Source organism: Polypterus senegalus, chromosome 7 (assembly GCF_016835505.1).
Source record: "Polypterus senegalus isolate Bchr_013 chromosome 7, ASM1683550v1, whole genome shotgun sequence".
In the NCBI taxonomy this organism is placed as follows: domain Eukaryota; kingdom Metazoa; phylum Chordata; class Cladistia; order Polypteriformes; family Polypteridae; genus Polypterus; species Polypterus senegalus.
The window spans coordinates 138,622,472-138,645,538 of NC_053160.1; the positions used below are offsets into that span (position 1 = coordinate 138,622,472).

The 23,067-nt window shown below is 37.5% G+C and overlaps 1 protein-coding gene across 1 annotated transcript in view; it reads left to right on the forward strand.

Annotated features, from left to right (window-relative positions):
- Positions 1 to 23,067, forward strand: part of adgrv1 (adhesion G protein-coupled receptor V1) — a 669,968-nt gene that overhangs the window by 50,271 nt on the left and 596,630 nt on the right. Inside the window, exon 2 of the mRNA XM_039759338.1 lies at positions 11,473 to 11,657. Within this exon, the coding sequence (XP_039615272.1) occupies positions 11,473 to 11,657 (185 nt within the window). The remainder of the gene's footprint in view (positions 1 to 11,472; positions 11,658 to 23,067) is intronic.

Here is a 23,067-nt window from a genome sequence, read left to right on the forward strand (position 1 = left end):
CGCGAATAAAGTATTCGACGAAGGCATGACAAACGGCAGTGGGAGCGTGTCCATAAACTTAATTGAAACTTACGGTTTACACCGTGCTTAGTTTTCGCAGTAGCTGCACTTTTGAATAAGCTTGTATGCGTTGTTCTTCAGCTGTCTTTGGGAGCTCTTCCTTCTTTTCTACGTACTGCGGTCACAGTCAGTTCATGTGAATTTGTGGGAGGCATGATAATGTCACATGCAGCTCCGCCCCTCCACAGCTGTTGAGCTAACGTCCATTACAGTATATGGAGAAAAATAGGCTCCAGTTATGACCATTACGTGTAGAATTTCGAAATGAAGCCTGCCCAACTTTTGTAAGTAAGCTGTAAGGAATGAGCCTGTCAAATTTCAGCCTTTTACCTACACGGGAAGTTAGAGAATTAGTGATGAGTGAGTGAGTGAGTCAGTGAGGGCTTTGCCTTTTATTAGTATAGATTGCTTGTTAACCTCCATCTGACACCTTTGATTTTATGGAGTGTTTATTTATTTATGGAAGATCTTCCATTGTACTATTGGATGCTGCTTGCCTATTGGATTTTATTAAAAGCATGTGACACTTTTTCCCTTAACCCCTTGTTGACTGTGTGTGCCCTCATTTGCCTGGCTCATCTCTGCTTACATCTATCAATGGTTCCAGGATCAAGAGACTCCCAGAAGCAACCAGGGAGTGTGGAGTCCAACTGGACTTTCACAGATCCTACCTCTACTGGTAGACACCTTGCTCTCCAACCACTTTGTCTGTAATTACTGACCAGTCCCTCATACTCAGTGAGTTTTCTCTTGAAAACATCATCTGTGTGATTTATACCATGGGACTGTTCGCTCCAGAAGAACACACTTCTTTCTGGCTTCTGAGGTAAGGAAAATATCTGGCCTCAAGGTAATGACTACAGTATGCTGGAGGAAATTCATCTGCCTCCAGGTCCACCTTCAGTTGCCAGTCCTTTGCAGAGGGGGACCAAGATTACTGCAGATCTTTCTCCTACAGCTTTTCGCAGCTCACCAGCTTTAATGAAGGTAATGACTTGTTTAGAAGAACAATTCTGTTTCCTCCATTTAATCCTCTTGTTGATGGCTGCTGTCACGACCTACAAGACTTGATCGTGACACTACCGGTAATTGGAGCAACTACTTAAAACATGCTCCAAGGTTCCACATTTGGAGCAAAGAGGGCAAGCTGTTGTCTCTACACATTGCCCCGTATATTGTGGTTAGACAGACTGGGAAGTACACCATTCTCTGCTTGGATTAGGAGTTGAATCTTGTGAAGTTCAGCTCTGTGCATCTCTTCCCAAGTCAACTTCCTCCACAGGGTGCTCTTCCATCTTTGCCATACAGTTGTTTCATTGCCACCATTCTGCAGGACCTCTCTTTCTCCACTACTGCCCTTGCTTCTTCCTGGGCTAGGTACGTCTTCTCCTTCCATTTGCAGCTGTCAACATGGTAGGTACGAAAGGATCATATTCCAGCTCTACCTTGAGTCACCACACTAACTAGCCTGCTGTGCTAGTCTTGCTTCAGCTTTGTCTAAAATTAATTGTATCATTAAAAATCATCTACAGCTGAAAACCTACTAAACACAATAGTGTTGCAACAACAATTAAAAAGAAATTAACACGTTTTTATGAGAAATGGGAAACTTTAAAACTACTCTAAGCTGCTGGCAGGTGTCAGCTTGTTGTGTGCAGGAGTCTGACATCTGATTCAATTACAACTGCTCAGAACTGCATTTCTTTACCCCTACGTTAGTGTGGTCAAGTGTATTTCTGACAAATGTTGTACTTTTTACTTAAGATCACATTGTAGACGATATTGTGTCTTGGACCTTTAAAAAAGAGAAAACATTTTATGATATTTTAACATTAGGGTAAGATAATATGATTTGCATGCCTTTCTTTACAGTTTCAGTTTTTTATACCTGGCTGAAGATCAAATTACCTAATTTGTAAATCTGCAGGAACCCAGCTGTTGCCATATTGACAGTGGTTGTCATGGGTGCATTGCAATTTGAGTATCAAGCCAATGGCTGACTTACATTGAGCAGATAAATTTCCAAATCAAATGTAAAATAAAATCTGTAATTCTAATTGTGTATAAGAAGTTTAAATGGCTAACACTTATCTTGTGTGATATTGACTGGTTCAGTTTCAGTTCCTGCCTTGCAGAAGAATATTTATTGCAGTGTTTTTCTTATTGCAACAAAACTCAGACATTATTAAGGATTTGTCCCAAACCATTATGAACCCACCTAGTCATTTTAGTACTCCTTTAACAACTGCAGAAGTAACCAAACTAAACATCTAAGAGTTCAGTGTTTCGATTATGCTTATTAATTAACACAGACACACTAAGTCTTCACTATCATTTCAGTGAAATACCTGAAATTTTGATTTTTTTAACCTTATCTTTCATTAATGTATCCATTCATTCATTTTCTACCACTTATCTGAATTAGTCATTGGGGCATTAGCCTTTGTTTTGAGACACATACATCCTTTTCCCCAGGCACACTTGCCAACTCATACTGTGGGATCCCTATGCCATCTGGAAGACATAATCCTCCCAGCAAGCCCTGGGTCTTCCTAGGGGTCTCCTCCCAGCTGGTCAAGTCCGTAAACCCCGGAAAGGAAGTATTCAGAAGGCATCTGTATCAGATGCCCGAACCTCCTCAGTTGGCTCCAATCGATGCAGAGGGTTGGATGCTCTACTCCGAGTCTCTCTCGGATGTCTGTGCTTCTTACCCTATCTCTATGCTAAAATTATTTGTGGTGGTTGCTATTTTTGACCATTTTTGGCTGGGAGTGCATGTGCATGATTTAACCATCGCAACAGTATAAAGACTGTTGTGTCATTGTGGATAAAACCTTTGAAAAAGTGAGCACCTGATGGTTTGTTAGTGATTTCCCAGTAAAAAGACTTTAGTACTTTGTTTACTTACTACAGTTTAGGATTTCGTTTTGTACTTAATGGTAGATAATTTTGACTTATCGGCTTTCAAATTTGGCTTTGACTTTTGACTGTGTCTCATCTCTTGAATCTGCTAGTTTTGTTTGCTAGTACAGCAGTATTTTGAGAAAAAGGCTCATAACACTTACAAAGGTTTACAATTATGTAAAACATTGTACTTTGTATAAAAGAATGCATAATGTGACAGTAAAATATTCATAAGGGACAAAGTACACAATTAGTTCAAGGCTATCTGTGATGGGATATTATTTTAGGTCATTTTTCTTAAAATTATTCAGCCTTTTTCTCAGTCCAGTTTAATGTACTTAACTAGAGCATTTGCATGCAAATCCCTGCTCACATATTTTAATTTTAATGAACTTAAATAATTTCAGAACAACATTGGCATAGCAGTTCACACTTCTGCCACACAGACCCAGTATCCTGGCTAGAATCCCATGCCTCATCACTCTCATATTGATACGGCATCTATTTCTCCATATCTGTGTAGATGTTTTCTTTGATCTCTTTTAACATCAAAAACACATGCACATTGGGTAGCAATTTTAAATTTGCTCTTTGTGTTGTACTTGTACACTCATCCAACTATTTGGATTTTTTTTCATCCTATTGGTGTCACCTTTCTTTAACTAGGAATGATTTAGTGAATGTAGCTGAAGCATTTATTATTTTTTCTTTCTTTATTTTATGCTCCAATCTTATGCTCTAATCTTTTACAATTTCCTTTAAGAAATCTGTAATGTTATGATTCACCATCTCATCTTCAGTTTTTTTAGATAAGCTATTTTGAAACAAATAACAGCTTCCTCATTCTGTCCTGCATCAACTGAAAAAGTTCTGAAAGTCAAAGGTAGATTTAGAACCTTATTTCAGGTTTAAGAAACATTAGCATGGATTGTTGCATTCTGTTAAAGCTGTGGCCCATCGAAGATGTTTATCAATCAATAAAGAAATTATAAAAGTCATTTTAGATTTATAATAATTTTGCATCAGAAAAAATTCCCTGAAAACATTTGAGCACCCAGTGTAATGCTTAGGGTAATATATTGTACCAGTAATGGTATCGTGCAGTGAATACACTTGACTTGAGCATTTATAGTTTTCATACTCTTTCTCTGTACATTTAGCATTCGTTTGCTCAGAGGTTGATGCAATTGCTGCTTCTGGAGCAGCTGTCCTTTTCTCCATCCAAACGGCCCACTTCTTCTCTTCTTTTGTCAGCATCTTTTCGTGTTAAAACTGATTAAGTTTAATTTTTCACTTAAGCTGGTACTTAAGCCTTCAATCTGCCTCAAGAATAATTTAATATATGATGAGGTAGGGGAAGTGACAGCGAAGGTGGTAGGAATGAGAATGGCACCTATACGCATACGCCGCATGGCCACCCTGCTGGCCGCTGCTTAGAGTTATTCTACAATAAAATAAAATAAAAAGGAGGAATAACCTTGGAGGTCAATCATCACCCCAAAAGCCAATAGTAGATGTCACGTAGTATATGTGTATCAAATTTCAGGTCAATAGGTCAAACGGTTTACGAGCTACAGGCGATTTAAAATCCTGGACAAGCAAATGGAGAGCCACGGTAGCGTATTATATAAAAAGATATGTGGTTCAACCAATCAAATGTGTGTAGCATCACGTGTTCTCATGTGGAACTTTAAAATAAATATAGCTTATCTGTGGGACAGAGGGCAGGGCGACGTAGGAAGAAGAAATAGCAATGAACAGAGAGCAACGCCAGGAGGAGTCAAAACAACGTCAAGAGAGGGCAAGAGACATGTGACCGTTTTCATCTGATCGTCAGCTAAAACATCTCATGAATGATACTGATTGCTAGATTAAAAGCTCCCAAGGATATTCATCTTAGACACTTTTTAGTAAGCTTTTTCTAAAGACTATATACAGTATATCCGGACTTTGCTGTTTACATTTTCTTTTACATTTTCTTTCTTCTACTGGTGTTATTCTTCTTTAATAAATACCAAATTGCTTTTAATTTTCTGTACTTTGTCTTTATATCTAAAGTGATTGAAGTAATAAGGTAAATATTTAGAACACCTAGAGCAGTAAGGAAGTGCCGTATGATCCGAACTGCAAGGTTTTCTTGGACCGATGATGAGAGTTCTATCCAATAGTGAACAGTGTGTTAAAGTACCGCACTTGTGCGGGTTAAAGCGCTACAGCATAACAAACTGTGCATACGTCATTCAAGCAGTACTTTTGTGTTTAGGGTCTGTGTGTATGTGTATGTCTATGTATGTGTGTATTAATCTTAAGGTACAAGGGTAGACCAACCCAGCAATGAATCTGGTGAGTACAATTATCTCTGAAAAAAATAAGTAAAGAATAAATAGAGATGAATGCCACTATAATACACAACTTTAAAGTGCAGTTTTGCATTTCCCAGACACTCATTTTTTTGGACTGCACTTGTATTGTGATTGTACAATCATTTGAATTTTGTGATCGTGCAGGGTTAAATTGAATAAATAAAAGAGAGTGGTGAGAAGTTAGTGCATTCCAACTTTCATAACAGCCCAAACCAAAGGTATTTGGACAGATATCTTAAATTTTAAGCATAAAATAGTTAATAAACAAAATAAATTGCTTCATGAGTTAGATTTTGTCTAACTAGTGTTTTCTGTGTTCTCAAAGTGCAATTGCTAAAGTAAACACATCTACGGCTTTTATAACTGGATAAACTGAAATATCAGAGGTTCTTAAAAAATAAACCAAAAACAAAAAGCACACTTGCAAAAAAAAGCATAGGAAATGACGTCACCAATAAAGCAGCAAATAACAACTGAAAATATGTTGGTGTGTGTAAGTGGGACCTACAGTGGACTGGTGCCCTGTCCAAGATTGGTAGTTTCCTTACACCTGAGACTACAGAATAGTCTCTGGGCTCTCATGACCCTGAAATGGATTAAGTGGGTTTGTAATGTTAATAAAAAATATAAGATTTTCCATTGCATTTTTGGCTTCTGTGGTGTTAAAGTTGCTTTTAAAGGAAGCAAAAGGTATTTGTGGTTCAACATTTACTTCAAACTTGTCTGTGTCCCTTATTGTTCAGTTATATCTGTCGTGGGTTGAATGAGTAGCAAACATATTGTGCCAGTGATCACCAGCCAGTGGATTCTTGTTCTTTTATATTCATCTTTTATGGAAGTTTGCACTAGTTGGAATTCATTTGTGACTTTGGCAGGCTTGCTTGTTTTAAAGGCACCCCTGTACCTGGCACTGGACCTGTTCATTTGAATGCTGGAATGCCAGCTCATACTGTTGATGACATATTGGTGATGCCATCCTCAGACTGAAGCACCTTTGGGAATGATAAGACAATGGCTAGATCTGATCATGATGACTTCAACTCTCAATTCACCAGAAGAGCCTCTACTGCATATTGGGAGAGGCTGAAATCTCTCTTCATGACCTTAGTGTAGGCAACGGCAAAGAGTTTTAACAAAAGCTTTTCAGTGGTCTTGGCATCAAGCCTTAAAAAAAGATACAGAGTTTTCATGCTAAATATTTTCAGTCACAAAGTGAAGTTTTTGTCTTTGTTTTGGAGCTGGGATGGTACTGTATATGCAGTTTATACAGACTGTCCATCTCTGTAAACCAAATATGGTAGCATGGTGATTAAAATGTGTTTTTTATTAGATTGTACACCACCAAACACAATTTAGGTTGATTTAAAACCTCCGGAATTCTCAATGTTTGTATGTATAATGAGAATACTATGGCTTATTCAGTTTGTGGCTTTAAAATGAGTTTTTAAGTATTTCTTATAATTGTGTAGGCTATTTTAATCATCCTCTCACTTGTAAGTGGAACTCATGCAGTTTGGATCCCATTTATGAGGCACACTGAATGTCTTAAAAGTGAAAGAGGGATTTTGTAGTTTGTAATATCTGGGTTTTCTATGGGATTAGAAATCTGGACCAAAGTAATTCAAATACTGTGAATTTCTGGTAAGTCAGGTCTCTAATCTTTTATACTACCTACTCTGTTAACATTATTGTGTTACAGTGTCCATAAAAAATATTCACCCTTTGGATGCATTCATATATTATTGATGTACAAAATTGAATAAAATTATAAAAAAACAATGTCAAAGTTCAGATCTCTTCAAAGTGACCTAAAGTAATGACAAATATAAACTACAAAATAATAGATTGCATAAGTATTCACCTAGTATGTAGTAACTTCTTCTTTGTCAGCTGTGACAGCCTTGAGTCTTTGTGGATGGATCCGCCAGCTTGTATGAAGATTGTGAGTCTTTTTCAAGTGCAGCCACAAATTCTCACTTGAATTGAGATCTGTACCTGTATTTATCAAGTTTCTCAGAATTACTTCTAGGAATTGCCCTTAAATGTTTGACTAGTATAAGAATTTTTCCTACCTCAGAGTGGAACATGAAAAGTATTTACTTCCACTGTCAGCAAGGGGTAGGAGTCCACGTTTGAGAATAAATGATGTCTTGATTTTATGGCACCCAATGCTACAAAATGGTGCTCACGATGATACTTAGAACTTTTTTGATATTAACACTAAGGCTTCATCACAAAAATAATAATAGTAATAATATTCAAAGTAGTGGAAGAAGAAAAAGAAGGAAAACATAACAAGGTAGGATATTGTGCTATGCTGCATGTCATTCTAGCCACTTCTCAACACCATCAAGAATAACACAGTAACAAACACCAAGATGGAAAGACTGAGATGCACATACTGATTGGGAGTTAAGCCTGATAACAGATATGTTTAATGAACAATGAATGATCCACAACTGTATTTTGGAAGAATTACCTTCCTGCAGTTATGGCTATGGGAAATGGCTTGTTATCTAACAGGTACTTAGACTATCCGCAGCTATTTCTGCACTGTTACTGACAGTGCATTTACTCTTCCAGTTTTCCTGATCATCTTCGAGAGTTGTGTGCTGTGTCTTTCTCTGTGATCCCACCTTATCTTCTACGAGGCTCTATTTATCCAAATCCCCTGGAGTAATCACCTTTAAAAAGTAACATCAATGTTATAAGGGTTCATGGAATACAGAATTCAGTAGGCCTGTGGGACATTTCACACATCTGGCCCTGCTTATCACCTGGGTAATATTCTAGCTATGCAGTACAGCTTGCATCCATGACCACCTGTCTGATGATATCATATTAACGCTTATGATTCACATATGTATGTTGATCCACACTTGGGGCAATGATCTTAACTTGTGTACTGATTTGCATGAATGCAGCATTGCTTTAACATTCCCATACATGGAGTCAGAGGGAAATATATACACTTTTATATTACCTCTTGCCTTGTAAAGGCTTTTAAAGCTTGGTACAAAATTCAAGAAATGGTTTGTGGAGACATACCCAAATCATTGCTATTGCAAAGCTGCATTTTCGCTGTGGCCCACAAGCTATATCAGCTCTTTTATTTAAGCTAACAATGCATCAATCAATTGATAATGTGCAACGTTTGTTGCAAATATTATTATATCTATGGCAAATTGATATCTTTTTATGAGCTAATTGTTGTCCAGTGTTTGTAAATCGTTCCACCTTTTCCAAGATGTATATGCTGATCTCTGCCTAAATGTCATCCTCTGGCAACCCTTGAGAGTTTAGACAGCTCATGATCTCTTATAATTCCTGGTAAAGTTAAAAGTAGTTTCCTAAATTAGGAGAAACAAGCCAATCCACATGTACTACAATCATTTGAACCCCTTGCCTAGATACAGGCAATCTCCATTAAACTAATTTTGTGAATGTTGAAACCAACTGGCTTAACACCTAAGCGAATATCTAAGCAATAAGTTATTTAGGTTTTTTTCATTTGTAATTAATTTAGAGCACTTTGCAAACATTTGTTTTCACTTTGACACTGAAGTGTCTTTTTCTGTTGATCGGCATTAAAAAAGCCAAATTTAATCCATTGTGATTAAATGTTACATAACAATTACTTGTGAAAACATCCAAGGGATGAATACTTTTTAAAGGCATTGTATATCATGGAGACATGAATGTTTGGCTCTAAGACTTAGTCTAAGTGATACCCTGTAAGTCATAAAACATTTTAAATTTTATACTTCATTTTATCATTTTTGATGATTGTTTATAGGTGAAGCATTACTTCTACAAAATGTCTGGATTCAAATCATCTTAATTCTTAATTATATTTTGAAAATGCAGCATTACTAAGCAAATTTCATATAACATTAAAAAGTACAATGCAAAACATTTAATAGGTTATCGGAACCTGCTCACTTACATAAAAATGTGCACATAATTTTCCTTGACAATATTTATGAAGTCATATGGCACATTTAATTTTACTTATTTTTTGAAAGCTTTCAGTTCTGATTGTTTTGTTGAATGTCTGTGAGAAAATGAAAACACAGTTTCTTACAAATAGCAAGTCTGACCTTAAAGATCTTAAGCTTTTGATCTGTCTCTTTCTTCTCACACAGTAGGCGACACTTAATCCAATTTGGATAGCATTTAGTGACTTCTAAATTGGAGCAAGGCAGCCATTCTCAAGGAAATTATTTTTTCTTCCAACTGTTATTCCCCTGAGAAATTTCTGTTACTAGACTTTTTATGATGTGAAATACACTTTTTTGTACTCATGTTATTATAGTATTAACACCTGATGTTTAAACAGCTTTGCATAGTATAATAATTTTTAAACACTGGGCCATATCAGGTAACAAATTAGTAACTGTGAATCCTATCTGGCAAAGTATTAATAAAATGTTCCATATAATGCTTTTTACACGTTTCCTGTAGAATGTGTGTATTGTTTTCCTGCAAGTTGACTTTTACATGAAAAAAAAAAAATATATATATATATCTACACTACGACAAGGCGGTATGGTCTCACATAACTCTCTATCTCAAAGCACAACTGCACAAGTCCTCTCTTTGTCAAGAAGTAATGTCTTCATTAAACAATTTCACCCCATATAACCAATTTATCGTTCTTTTAAACCAGAGTCTGTATTTTCTATTCCTTATACCAACTCTCCTGACTCCAAACTCGCATAACATCTTCTTATAAACCCTCAGTCTTGGAGTACTTCTGGCAAACAAAGAGCATAACTTGGAAGTGTTTTTGGGTGAAAGAGAACTTCTGAGGGACAGGTCCATGCACCTGAACTACCAAACCTATAAAAGATCAAGCTGGAGAAAGGTACAGCCACCCTGCAGCTCTGGGAACACATTGTCATTGTCTGTGGTCCTCCCCTAATTCTGGCTCAGCTTGGATAGATCAAAACACTCTTCCTCCATTACAATATGTAATGCATACTGTATATGTGTGTTAGTATTTGTAGAAAATTCAAAGTTTATCCTAGTTAATAAAGTCTGGAACTGTTAACAACAAAGTCGTCAGTCCACACCCCAAAACATCCTAAACAATTCACTTCCCATGAGAATCCATCAGTTAAGGAAAATTTGAAGCAATTAAACTATGCACCTTTGATTCTTTTTTCTTCTGGTAAATATTTTAGACAAATAAATAGATTGTAAGTTAGGGCAATTTGAAAAATATATAGAGTAAGAGTTTTTCAGATTGGATGCCATCATCAAAGAGACTCCTCAGTGATCCATTCTTGGACCTTTATTTGTTCTGATTTATATAGTAACACTAATTTTGATATATTGTGTAAAGTTGTGAATTCAAAGATGACAAAATTGGAAAACCAAAATTAAAGAGGCAACAAGATTAGGCAATTTTAAATTTGGTCAGAACATAGTATCTTAAAGAAGTACCTAGTGGAGATTTAAAATCTGTGCTGAAATACTGAATCCTTGTAATCTTTAGATAATGCAGCAGTGAGGTTGTTCTTAGTGTAACAGAAATTCAAAGTAGACATTTAATCACAAGTGCCAGAGAGCCATCTTTCATATTTTTCTACATACAGTGGGATGCAAAAGTTTGGGCAACCTTGTTAATAGTCATTATTTTCCTGTATAAATCGTTGGTTGTTACAATAAAAAATGTTTGAACAATTATTGCACACTTTCTGTAAATCCAATAAACTTCATTTCACTTCTCAAATATCACTGTGTGTGTCTCCTATATGATATATTTAACTGACATGTTTTATCGTAACTATTAACAAGGTTGCCCAAACTTTTGCATCCCACTGTAAGTTCAATTACTTTGCACTTCTTTTCTTATGGACCTGAACATCATGTCATTTACTGGTTCGATTCCAAGGAGCAGGAAAAGTGACCTGCATGTCACAGAAGATGCCGTGTAACTGCAATGACAAGACAAGGATTGCTTTCTCAATTTTGGTATCAACTGGAAATTAATAGGTTTACACATTACATAATGCATTAATTTTCTTATTTTCTTGTTTAAAAAATTTTAATCAGTACTCTCATTTGCATAATATTCTTGTTTGTTGGGGTTCAAAGGAGAGACTACTTATTTTGGTCCTGTGTATCTGTCTTAATACAGGAATGCCCCCTGTCTTCTTATTATCTGAGCTCCTTTTTGCCCTATCCATCACTCTTGTCACTGGGGACACAGAACTGATGTTTTTTGGAGAAACAAAATTTGTAGTGGAGGAAAGCAGCACATCCGTGGTTCGCTTAATCATCATAAGGACTGGTGATCCTGTAGCTATCAATGCTCTGGTTCTGGTAAGTGTTTTAAATTTTACTACTAAATCTTTCTTTCTTTCTTTCTTTCTTTACAGAGAAGGGAAAGAAACTGAATACCAGCTCTACTTTCTAACCAAATATTATAAGTTGAACATATTAAACACTCTTGATCAATATTAGCTTTCTTCCTGGGCTCTCCGATCATTTTACATCTTTACAAAGTACTTTGAAAACCTATTAGCCCAGCAGAATAAAGTTCAAAGGTCAAAAAGCACATTATGAGAAGAACTTACTTTTGACAGAGTATACTAAAAATTGTCATTTACAGGGCATAACACGCTGCTTTTAAAGTTTTTGAACTCGGATAATAATTTTAGGAATCTGTGAACTATCACTCAAGAGATATGGTGTCCACAAACAGCAATGTGACCAAATGAAACTGGCTGATTTTTTTTTTTAATTTGTGCAATTCCATTCTGTTCATCTAACTATATAATTCTTGACATTCAGTCAGTCATCATCCAACCTGCTATATCCTAACACAGGGTCACGGGGGGTCTGCTGGAGCCAATCCCAGTCAACACAGGATGCAAGGCAGGAACAAATCCCGGGCAGGGCGCCAGCCCACCACAGGGCATTCTTGACATTGTTAAAAAAAAAAAAAAAGTTTTATAGAGACCATTAAGAGAGCAATCACTTCAAATCCCCAGCATTAGATTAACAATGGCATTCCTATATATGCGTGTTTTAAGAGTTAAATTAATACTGGAGTGCCTGCTGAGAAGTTAGTCTTGGAACATGAGGATCTCTCCTCTGTAGCAGATTAACTTTCTGAATGCCATACTATTTCTCCTCTTTATTTCCCAGTGTGAGTTTGCAGGGTACACCAAACAGCTTTTCACCTTTAATAAATTTTGCCTTATTATCCGACCTTTTGATTATGAGTCTCCAGAATCAACTGAACTTTTGTGATTTTTCACTTTTCCTGGGTATTGCACTGAAGAACAAATCCATTTGAGGAGATGTAATGCACATTAAGTGAATGTACTTTTTTTTAGAGATCTTTGAGTAATATTTAGTACCACTGGCTTAAACTGTTAATGTCTGAATTTCATTTCAACTCCAATGGTCATACTTGCCACAAGAAATGTTAAGTACAATAATTTGAAGATGGATATCTCATAATTGCAGGTTGTCTCAAGTTTAGAAACCATCATCCAAACACACAAGATATTTGGATCTTAATATAAAAACAAATTAAACACTATTTATATATACATCTATATATATATAATACAAAGCTGACGGACTGACTCTCTTATCAACAAAAACCCTATTTCCTTTATAGTTTAAAAGCTGAAATTTTGGTAGACTGGTACATCTAGGTCAGTAGGTAGTCGCTAAGAAAGGACATTTCAATATATCAATATTTAGGGGTTACTCCCAATAGAATAAGTAATCTGAAAAATGTCTTGACAGATTTGATTGAAATTTAGTGATGTAACAAAAAAAAGAAAATTAGGGATCACTTTTTTTTATTTACTGATAATTGTTAATATTCAGCTCTCAGCTTTGCTGAAAGCGTGCTTAATGCAAATGAAGGATGCAGCAGAAGTGATTGATGGGCCACGTGAATAGCCCCTGTATCCAATAGGAAGGACGGATGACTGAAGACAGCGAAGTTCTAGAGAGGAAAAAAGACGTGATGATTTTGCAAAATGGAAGTAAGATGCCAAGCTCAGTGGTTAGCAAGTGCTGTTTTTTGCTGTTGTCTAACAACACCACTCTTAGATGCGTGCCAGCTGTCATCTTGGTTATGGGTTCCACTTCGTCAATTCCCAGGCCCTGGTTGCGGTACTGAAAACTAAGCCCCTCACACCATTGTTCTCGGAAAACTTTGCATAACAGTTTCAATTTTTTTTTTTGGGAATTCAGCCATTTGTGAGGTCAGGTATTGATGCTTTATGCACAGACCTGTCTCAATTTGCATTCCAATTCATCTTATTGGTGTTCAGTGGAATTTATGTCTGGGCAATGTGCAAGCCAGTTGAGTTCCTCTACACCAAACACATCAAACCATGTCTTTATGGACCTACTGGAACAGAAAATGGACTTCCCCAAACTGCTGCAACAAAGTTAACAGCACACAATTGTCTAAAATGTTTCTTTATGCTATACCTTTCACTGAAACCAAGGAGCCTAGCCTAAAAACCTGAAAAACAACCCCAACTCATCCTCTACCAAACTTCACTGTAGGCACTATGCAGTTTCAGAAGGTAGTGTTCTCCTGGCATCCACCAAACTCATATTTCTCCATTAGACTGCCAGATAGATAAATATAATTCATCACTCTGGATAACACTTTCCACTACTCCCAGTGTCCAATTGTGGTGTACTCTACCCCATTCCAGCCAATGTTTGGCATTGTGCATAGTGAATGTAGGCTTGTGTGCAACAGTTTAGGTATGGTAACCCATTTCATGAAGCCCTTGCCTCAAAGTTTTTGTTCTGATGTTTCATTTAGAGGTAGTTTGGACTTCATTTGTGAGTGATACAACTAGCAACTTTTACTTGCTATGCACATCAGCACTCAACAGCCACACTCTGTGAATTTGCATGACCTACCTCTTCATGGCTGAGCTGTTGTTCCTCCTAGATGCTTCTGCTTCACAATAATAGTGCTTACATTTGACTGGGGCATATCTAGCACAGCAGAAATTAAAATATTGACTTGTAGCATTGATTTTATGGATGTGGCTGAATCCTAAATTCAAACATTTGGAGGGGTATCCGCATACTTTTGCCAGAGGCGGAAGAACGGTGATAGAGAGAAGAAAGGAAGAGGAAGAAAATACAAAGTACTTGGGGCTTTTATGCTGTGCTTTGTAACTGTGGTTTAAGTCTGGTGGGAAATGCTTGCTTACGAGTTTCCCACAGCCGAGTAAAAAACCAGTGCGTCTGCGTGTGTCAGATGTTGGGCGGCTGGAGCACATCCTGCATTACACTATATATGTAGAGAGATAGGTTGTAGTCATATACATGAATGTAGCTTATGATGGACTGGCATTATGTCCTTATGTCCATTGTTGCTGGCCCCTTGTCCATTAACTGGATTAAGATAGTCTGATACATAGATGAGTATGCCTGAACTTTAATTTAAATTAATCAAAACTGAATATTTGAATAGGATCAACCTAGTTTATATGAATTTACATATTATACATATATTTACAATTTTATATGAAATATAAAGTAATAATTCTAGGCTGATAAATCTTTATCAGTATATTTTATTTACTGGTCAGAGATAACCAGTTCTTGCAGGTGGAGTCTGTGGCCTAAGAAGCATGCTTATAGTCAGAATCTTTTTTTCCTTGACACGATCCTGATTATCACTGCATTGCAAAATTACTTGTACAGGAATCACTTTAGGCTCATTTTAAGCTAAGTCATGTGCATTCATCGAAGCAGGTAATGAATCCATTCATGACTCATTCATTTAGATACTATTGGTGCTTTTCCTCTGCCCTTTTTGTTTTGTCTCTGAACAAGTTTTTTCACCCTTTCCATGTCCTTTTCTTGTCTGGCAAGGATTATACTCTTACCTACATTACTGCAGTTTTCAACATGGTGTTACAGCCTTTAGTGATTCATTCTTAATGAATGCTACTGAATGCAAACTTTAAAAGAGGCCTCCCCAGTGCTTTATTGTTGTTGATGCACTTCCTGACCTTTTGTTTGTCCTTTTAAACTAATTCTGGGTTTTAACAAATATTTCAACAGTGGAAAGGATGAAAGAGTATGTAGGTGTGGTATTTGCTTGCATATAATCTAAAAATGATCTAAAACAGACAGTTTAACCTAACATTCAGTCACAATACTGTTATGTCTTCTGGAAGTGCATGTAAATGAAAAAATGGTGAAGAAAGAGAAGATAAAACATTTTCATGCTGTGGCAGCAGTGAACACAACACAATGTTTCATTTTTTTTTTTTACAAAGAAAGGCAGAACTAAACTACACAAAATATAAACTAAAAAACCTTTTGTCTGTCACCATTGACTCCTCAACTAGAAATTCACTCCAGCTAATTTGTTTAAAACACTTTTCCATCTTTCTAAAATATTGTTTGCAGATGTAAAATGTAACATTTATGGACTCACTCTCTTAAAACACTTCACACATATTATATTTACAGTATATTATGAGGATCATAACTTTCCTATAATCTATGTATCCTAAATTCTTTCATGAACATGAAGACCTATCATTGTTTAAATTTATCATTTTTATTCTTTTGCTTTATTAATTATTGCATTTCTTAATTTTCTACTTTCATAACTAAAGTTGCTCATTATTTTAACATTCACTTATAAGATTCCCTTTTTGATGCACATTCTCTGTTAAATTGAGGAATGGGCCAAGGTCCTCAAGTTGATCTTGTAAAGGCTGCAGTGGCTACATGTTTTTTTTTTTCCCAGCTGCATTTCTTAATTCTTTGCTGATAATGGAACTTGTTATTTAATTATATAGCTACTTAGTGGTTTCATTCTGCAGTGTTGGGTCTTTTTTTAATATTGTAGTTTTTCTTTTTTGAGATCTTCATCCAAATAATTTATGGATTGGAGGAGATGAGTGATTTTAGTGCTTCATATCTTTCTTTGCCAATTTTTTTTACTGAATATCTTACTAAAACAGATACTTTATAATGAACACACCAAGGCATTAATGATATCATGTTAGTTGGTGGACTCCTGGTACCCTTGTTATTTGCAGTTCTTTTATAATTGGAAGCTGTTTGAGAACAAAAGAAGAAATTAAGGTGTTTGATGAGTAAGGTAGCTAAAATTAATCAGAAAAATGTTGTTATTTTTTAATTAAGAAATAGTGGTGAAAAAGGGTGGTACAGTGGTAGGCTTGCTACCTCACAAACTACCTGCATGTAGTTTGCATGTTTTCTCTGTATCTAAGTGCGTTTCCTCCTACAGTCCATAGACATGCATGTTAGATAAATTGGCATTGTTAATTTGGCCCTAGTGTGTTTGTGTTCAGCACATGATGTACTGGTATAGGGGCAGATTGTGCCTTGTGCCTCTTACTTACTGGAAGAGGTTCCCATGACCCTGACCTGGATAAAAGTCCAAAGAATGGATATGAATGGAATGAAAAAAAAAAAGCCTGCTGCCATGCGGCCTTCCAGGATAAACTTTAGGAGCCCTGGAGTAGGGCCTTTAGTATATGTGATTAGAAAATAATATTTTCATTTTCAAAACTGTTACTTTATTGGTACACAAGTGTTTTCTGTGGGGTGTAATAAAGAAAAATGTTAAGCCAGGGTTTAACATATAGGGGTGCAAAAATAAAACAGACTAATTAGATGTTATTACTAGACCTCCTCAATTCCACTAACATGCCTTCCAATGAGGAAGCAGAGCCTGGGGACTCAGAGGTGGGCTCCCCCATCTCTGGGACTAAGGTCACTGAGGTGGTCAAAAAAACTCCTTGCTGGCAGGGCCCTGGGAGTGGATGAGATACGCCCGGGATTCCTCAAGGCTCTGAATGTTGTAGGACTGTCTTGGTTGACACGTGTCTGCAACATCGCAAGGACATTGGGGACAGTGTCTCTTAATTGGCAGACCGGGGTGGTGGTCCCCCTCTTTAAGAAGGGGGACCGGAGGGTGTGTTCCACCTATAGAGGGATCACACTCCTCAGCCTCCCTGGAAAAGTCTATTCGGGGGTTCAGGAGAGGAGGGTCCATCAGATAGTCGAACCTCAGATTCAGTGTGGTTTTTGTCCTTGTCGCGGAACAGTGGACCAGCTCTACACCCTTAGCAGGGTCCTGGAGGGTGAATGGGAGTTTGCCCAACCAGTCTTCATGTGTTTTGTGGACTTGGAAAAGGCGTTCAACCGTGTCCCTCGGGGAATCCTGTGGGGGGTGCTCCGGGAGCATGAGGTACCGCACCGCCTGATAAGGGCTGTTTAGTCCCTGTACAACCTGTGTCAGAGCTTTGTCCGCATTGCTGGCAGTAAGTCAGACCCGTTTCCAGTGAGAGTTGGACTCCGCCAGGGCTGCCCTTTGTCACCTATTCTGTTCATAACTTTTATGGACAGAATTTCTAGGCACAGCCAGGGTGTTGAGGGGGTCAGGTTTGCTGGACTCAGGGTTGGGTCACTGCTTTTTGCAGACGATGTTGTCCTGTTTGCTTCATCAGGCTGTGATCTTCAGCTCTCTCTGGAGCGGTTCGCAACTGAGTGTGAAGTGGCTGGGATGGGAATCAGCACCTCCAAATTCGAGACCATGGTCCTCAGCTGGAAAAGGGTGGAATGCCCTCTCAGGGTTGGGAGTGAGATTCTGCCCCAAGTGGAGGAGTTCAAGTATCTCGAGGTCTTGTTCTCAAGTGATTGAAGAATGGAGCGTAAGATCGACAGGCGGATCGGTGCAGCCCCTGCAATGATGCGGGCTCTGCATCGGTCTGTCATGGTGAAAAAGGAGCTGAGCCGTAAGGCAAAGCTCACAATTTACCAGTCGATCTACGTTCCTACCCTCACCTATGGTCATGAGCTATGGGTAGTGACCGAAAGAATGAGATCGCGAATACAAGCGGCTGAAATGAGTTTCCTCCGCAGGGTGTCTGGGCTTTCCCTTAAAGATAGGGTGAGAAGCTCAGTCATCCGGGAGGGGCTCAGAGTAGAGCTGCTGCTCCTCCGCATCGAGAGGAGTCAGATGAGGTGGCTCGGGCATCTGATAAGGATGCCTCCATGGTGAGGTGTTCCGGGCATGTCCAACTGGGAGGAGGCCCCGGGGAAGCCATGACACACTGGAGGGACTATGTCTCCTGGCTGGCCTGGGAACGCCTCGGGATTCCCCCGGAAGAGCTACAAGAAGTGGCCGGGGAGAGGGAAGTCTGTGCATTTCTGCTCAAGCTGCTGCCTCCGCGACCCGACCTCGGATAAGCGGAAGAGGATGGATGGATGGGTGGGTGGATGGATGTTATTACTGCCAATTGTCTATAATTAAATTTTTAACTAATTAGTCATTCTAATTATACTGCAGATTTAAAACATATCATGAATACCTCTGTTGGAAGTAATCAGGCACCATTGTTCTCCTTGCCTTAATCAGATCAGTAGTTTTCAGAGTTGCAAGAAACTTGTCTGACAGCGGATACGTTGATATTTTCACCAGTTCTTCTTCCAATATACTGTAAGAGGGACATTCAGAAAGTTTCCACACTTTTTACTTAAATTCTATTTATTAAGAATTTCAAAAACAAATTACATCACTTTTTTAGATAGTCACCTTTGTTTGTGATGCAATTTTCCCAGTGTCTTACCAACTTTTTAATGCCCAATTACTACTCCTCCCACCTTCACCGTTCCCAATGAAAGTATAAAAGTGCAGAAGCTTTTTGAACGTCCCTCGTCTTTAGTTGTAGAGTTAATAAATGTGACTATATTTCATCCATCCATCCATCTTCTTAAATCGCTTATCCAGGGTTGGTTTGTAGGATAGCTGGAGCCTATCAAAGCAAGCGTAGGGCACAATTTAGGAACAACACCTGGACATGGCACCAGTGTGACTAAATTTATCAAACAATATAATGTATGCATTATATTATTTTCTATCTCAAAATAAATAAGAAATAAATACATACATACCCTAAATATATACATACTGTAAATACAATTACCACTAATCCATTTATGATCAGCCGGTTAATTTAGAACTATGTCAGTTTAATTACTTGCAAGAGCTATTATGCATAATTTTTGTTGTTTTTGAAAAAATAAACATAGAATTTTGTAACACAATGCTACAGTGATAAGAAAGTGAATTAGTTCAATGAATCGATTTCAAATGATCAATTGAACTAACAGACTGTATTTAGCAAACAGAAACTCAGAATAATAGAGGACTGGAATAATTTAATTAGATCTTTTTCACAGCTTCCCATATGTTTTGTCTTGGCCAGTACAATAAAATTAAAGCAATATGGTCAACCAAAAGCAGCTAAGCTTTCTTGCCACCCACACTGATTCCCCACAAAAAAGGATGTATTTATCTTTTTCCACCAGCTGATGCATAATTGAAAAGATCCTGTCATCTGTGGAAATGGAATTGCAGTGAGATGCTAAGTTTTGGTTAGACCTTCCTTCATAGTTTTGGGAGCTCTTCCAATGCAGAATAACATACAGATGTTTTTGTTTTAGTTAAACTATTAACAACAATGGGTGACCAGATGTTTGTTTTTCTAACTATGAAGCAGGCTTCTGTGGTCAGATCTGGAGCAGAGAATCGCTGCAAACACATGTGGAAACAGAAGCTGTAGGCTACACACTGAAACATTTGGTAGAAACTACCAGGCCTACGTTTTTTAGAATTTAAGTTGCAATGTGACTGACTTTGATTAACAGATAAATTCCGGGACTGACAGCTGTAGTGAGATGGCCTGCCTTTTCTCTAAGTATGAGATTCAAAGACAGGCTACCACACTAAAGATGCTGCTGTCTTTGGGTTGGTTACATTGGTAACATCTGGAGCATTTAGTGGGTTCTATATTTCCTTTTGCTAGCAATAAATTACACATCAGTTAGGGGTTTTAATGCACTGAATTTGAAAGCACATGGCCCTATTATTCTTTTCTTTTTCTTCTATTAGCTGTATCACATAGAATGATGTGAATATATAGTAAAAAAATATAGTATAAATTTCAGCTTTAGTAAGCAAATGAAGAATGTAAAAGGACTCAAAAGCCCATTTTTCTGTCTGTGTAGCAGTTTTTTTTTTTTTGACAAAATCAATAATATTTTCTCAAGGTATACTGGAATTTTTGCTAATCTTTAAAGTCAACCAATAGTTCTAACTTTTATCCTATGGTTTGGTTGTCACAGCAATGCAGTGGTGAGTGTCGTCATCTCACTGCTCTAGAAACTGAGGGAACCCTCCATTTAGAGTTGCATCATCATCTCCTTAAGTGCATGAATTATTTGTCTGGGGAATCCCACATCTAAAAATTGTGTAGGTTAGATTAACTAGTATAGTACAGGCGTGTTTTGAAATGTGTATAACTGTCTTACAGTGGATTAACGTGGATTAACACCCTTTTCTGGATTGGTTTCTATGTTAGTCCCATTACTACTAGGATAAAGTCCATCAATTCCAAAACATAAAATTGGAATAAGCGGATCTTGGAAACTGATGTATAGCATGTCTAAGTCCATTCACAGTTTCAGCTCTGCCTTATCTTTACAAAAATATATTTGTGTTTTCCAGTTAATTTGTTAAGAAAAATAAGAAAGGATTACTGCATCATTTAACAAAATCACAATCAGTCTTTAACAACAACAACAACAACATTTATTTATATAGCACATTTTCATACAAACAGTAGCTCAAAGTGCTTTACATAATAAAGAATAGAAAAATAAAAGACACAATAAGAAAACAAAATAAATCAACATTAATTAACATCGAATAAGTGTAAGGTTCAATGGCCAGGGGGGACAGAAAAAACAAAAACTCCAGACGGCTGGAGAAAAATAAAATCTGTAGGGATTCCAGACCATGAGACCGCCCAGTCCCCTCTGGGCATTCTACCTAACATAAATGAAACAGTCCTCTTTGGATTTAGGGTTCTCATGGAAGGGCTTGATGAAGATGGTCACGTAGACTTCTGCCTTTTAATTCATCCATCATTGTTGGAGCATCATTAAGCTTTGAGTAGGTGGAGGTGGCGCAGGCCACCACCACAAAGAAACCGGAAAAAGAAACAGAAAAGAGAGTAGGGTAGGGGTCTACACATAGCAGATTACCCAAACAGTTGTTTTTATGAAAACAGGTACATGGCATTAAAATGGATGTATGTCGATGGATGTACCGTACCAGTAATTTCTAAGCCATTAAAGATGTTGGTTGTGTACACATGACTTTTGTTTTTTATTTTGGCTGTTCACTTTTGCAGACTATGGTGAAGTTCTTTTATTGCATGTCCAACCAACTTGCAACATGTATAGCTTCATTTTATTTTAATAGATAGCACAGATCAGCATACTTGATTTCCGTCTTACTTTTGTTTCTGTGCACCCTCTTTCTGTACGTGTGTCAATACTACTACTACAAAAACAGTATAGTTTATGGTATGAACAGATTTTTTTGAGCAGAGGTTAGTGGAAAAATGTATTCTCCCAAATACTTTACCCAGTAAATGACCTGTCTACTCGTGTCTTGTGATGTTGCATTTAACTAGTTACAGGTGCCTTTATGTGTTATCTTTATCAAGTGCAATGGAAAAACCTAGTTCTGCCCCTTTTTTTAAATTGAGTTTTTTTTTAGTTTTTGGAGTTACTAGCTATTTCCTGTTGTTATAATATAGTGATGATGGCCAAATATGTCTTCATTCTGGTCATAGCATGATGGAAGCAGCTAGTATGTACACAGCATTTTACATACTGAAAGTCAAAAACCTAGCAACTGCATTGGCCAATGAGGAAAGACCACCTACCAATGAAAACATCAGATTATGATCACATGGTTTAAATGCTGCGTTTGCGTTATTTAAAAGGCAAGTGTTGTTGATTCATGAAAAAAACAATATTATGTAAATGAAGCTCAGGAAAAATTAAATCTAGAGATCGTTAATTATAGGAGTGACATCATTTTCTCAAATTGCTGAAAACTTGAAAGATGTGACACACTACGTTTTTTCACAGTTGGTGAGACCTGTGTGTGAACCGCTAATTGATATTGTTCCAGAAAAACAGAAACCAACAAAATCAGATCCACCTCCTAAAGGGAGATTAATCTATACTAATAAAAGGCAAAGCCCTCACTCACTCACTCACTCACTCACTGACTCATCACTAATTCTCCAACTTCCGTGTGGGTAGAAGGCTGAAATTTGGCAGGTTCATTCCTTACAGCTTCCTTACAAAAGTTGGGCAGGTTTTATATCGAAATTCTACGCGTAATGGTCATAACTGGAAGCAGTTTTTCTCCATTTACTGTAATGGAGATGAGCTTCAACGCCGTGGGGGCGGAGTTTCGTGTGACATCATCACGCCTCCCACGTAATCACGCAGTACATAGAAAACCAGGAAGACCTCAAAAGCGCTCAAGAAAACATGCATTATATAATTGAGAAGGCAGCGAAACAATAAGAAGCGAGCGAGTGACATATACAACTATATTCATGAGTTCTGCTACTTCGGAAACAAAGCACGATGTAAACCTACACTTTAAATTAAGTTCATAGACAGGCTGCCGCTGGCGTTTGTAATTTAGTGCCTGCCCATATAAGGCTGTCCGTCAGCAGCAATCCAATAGCAAACTGCCACGGGTAAATATTCACGGGTGAAGGACTGTGCTTATGGAGAGGAAGATGAGATGGTCAGGGTGGTGTTTGACACAAACTCAGCGAAACTGCGAGAGAAAGTTTTAAGTGCCAGGACT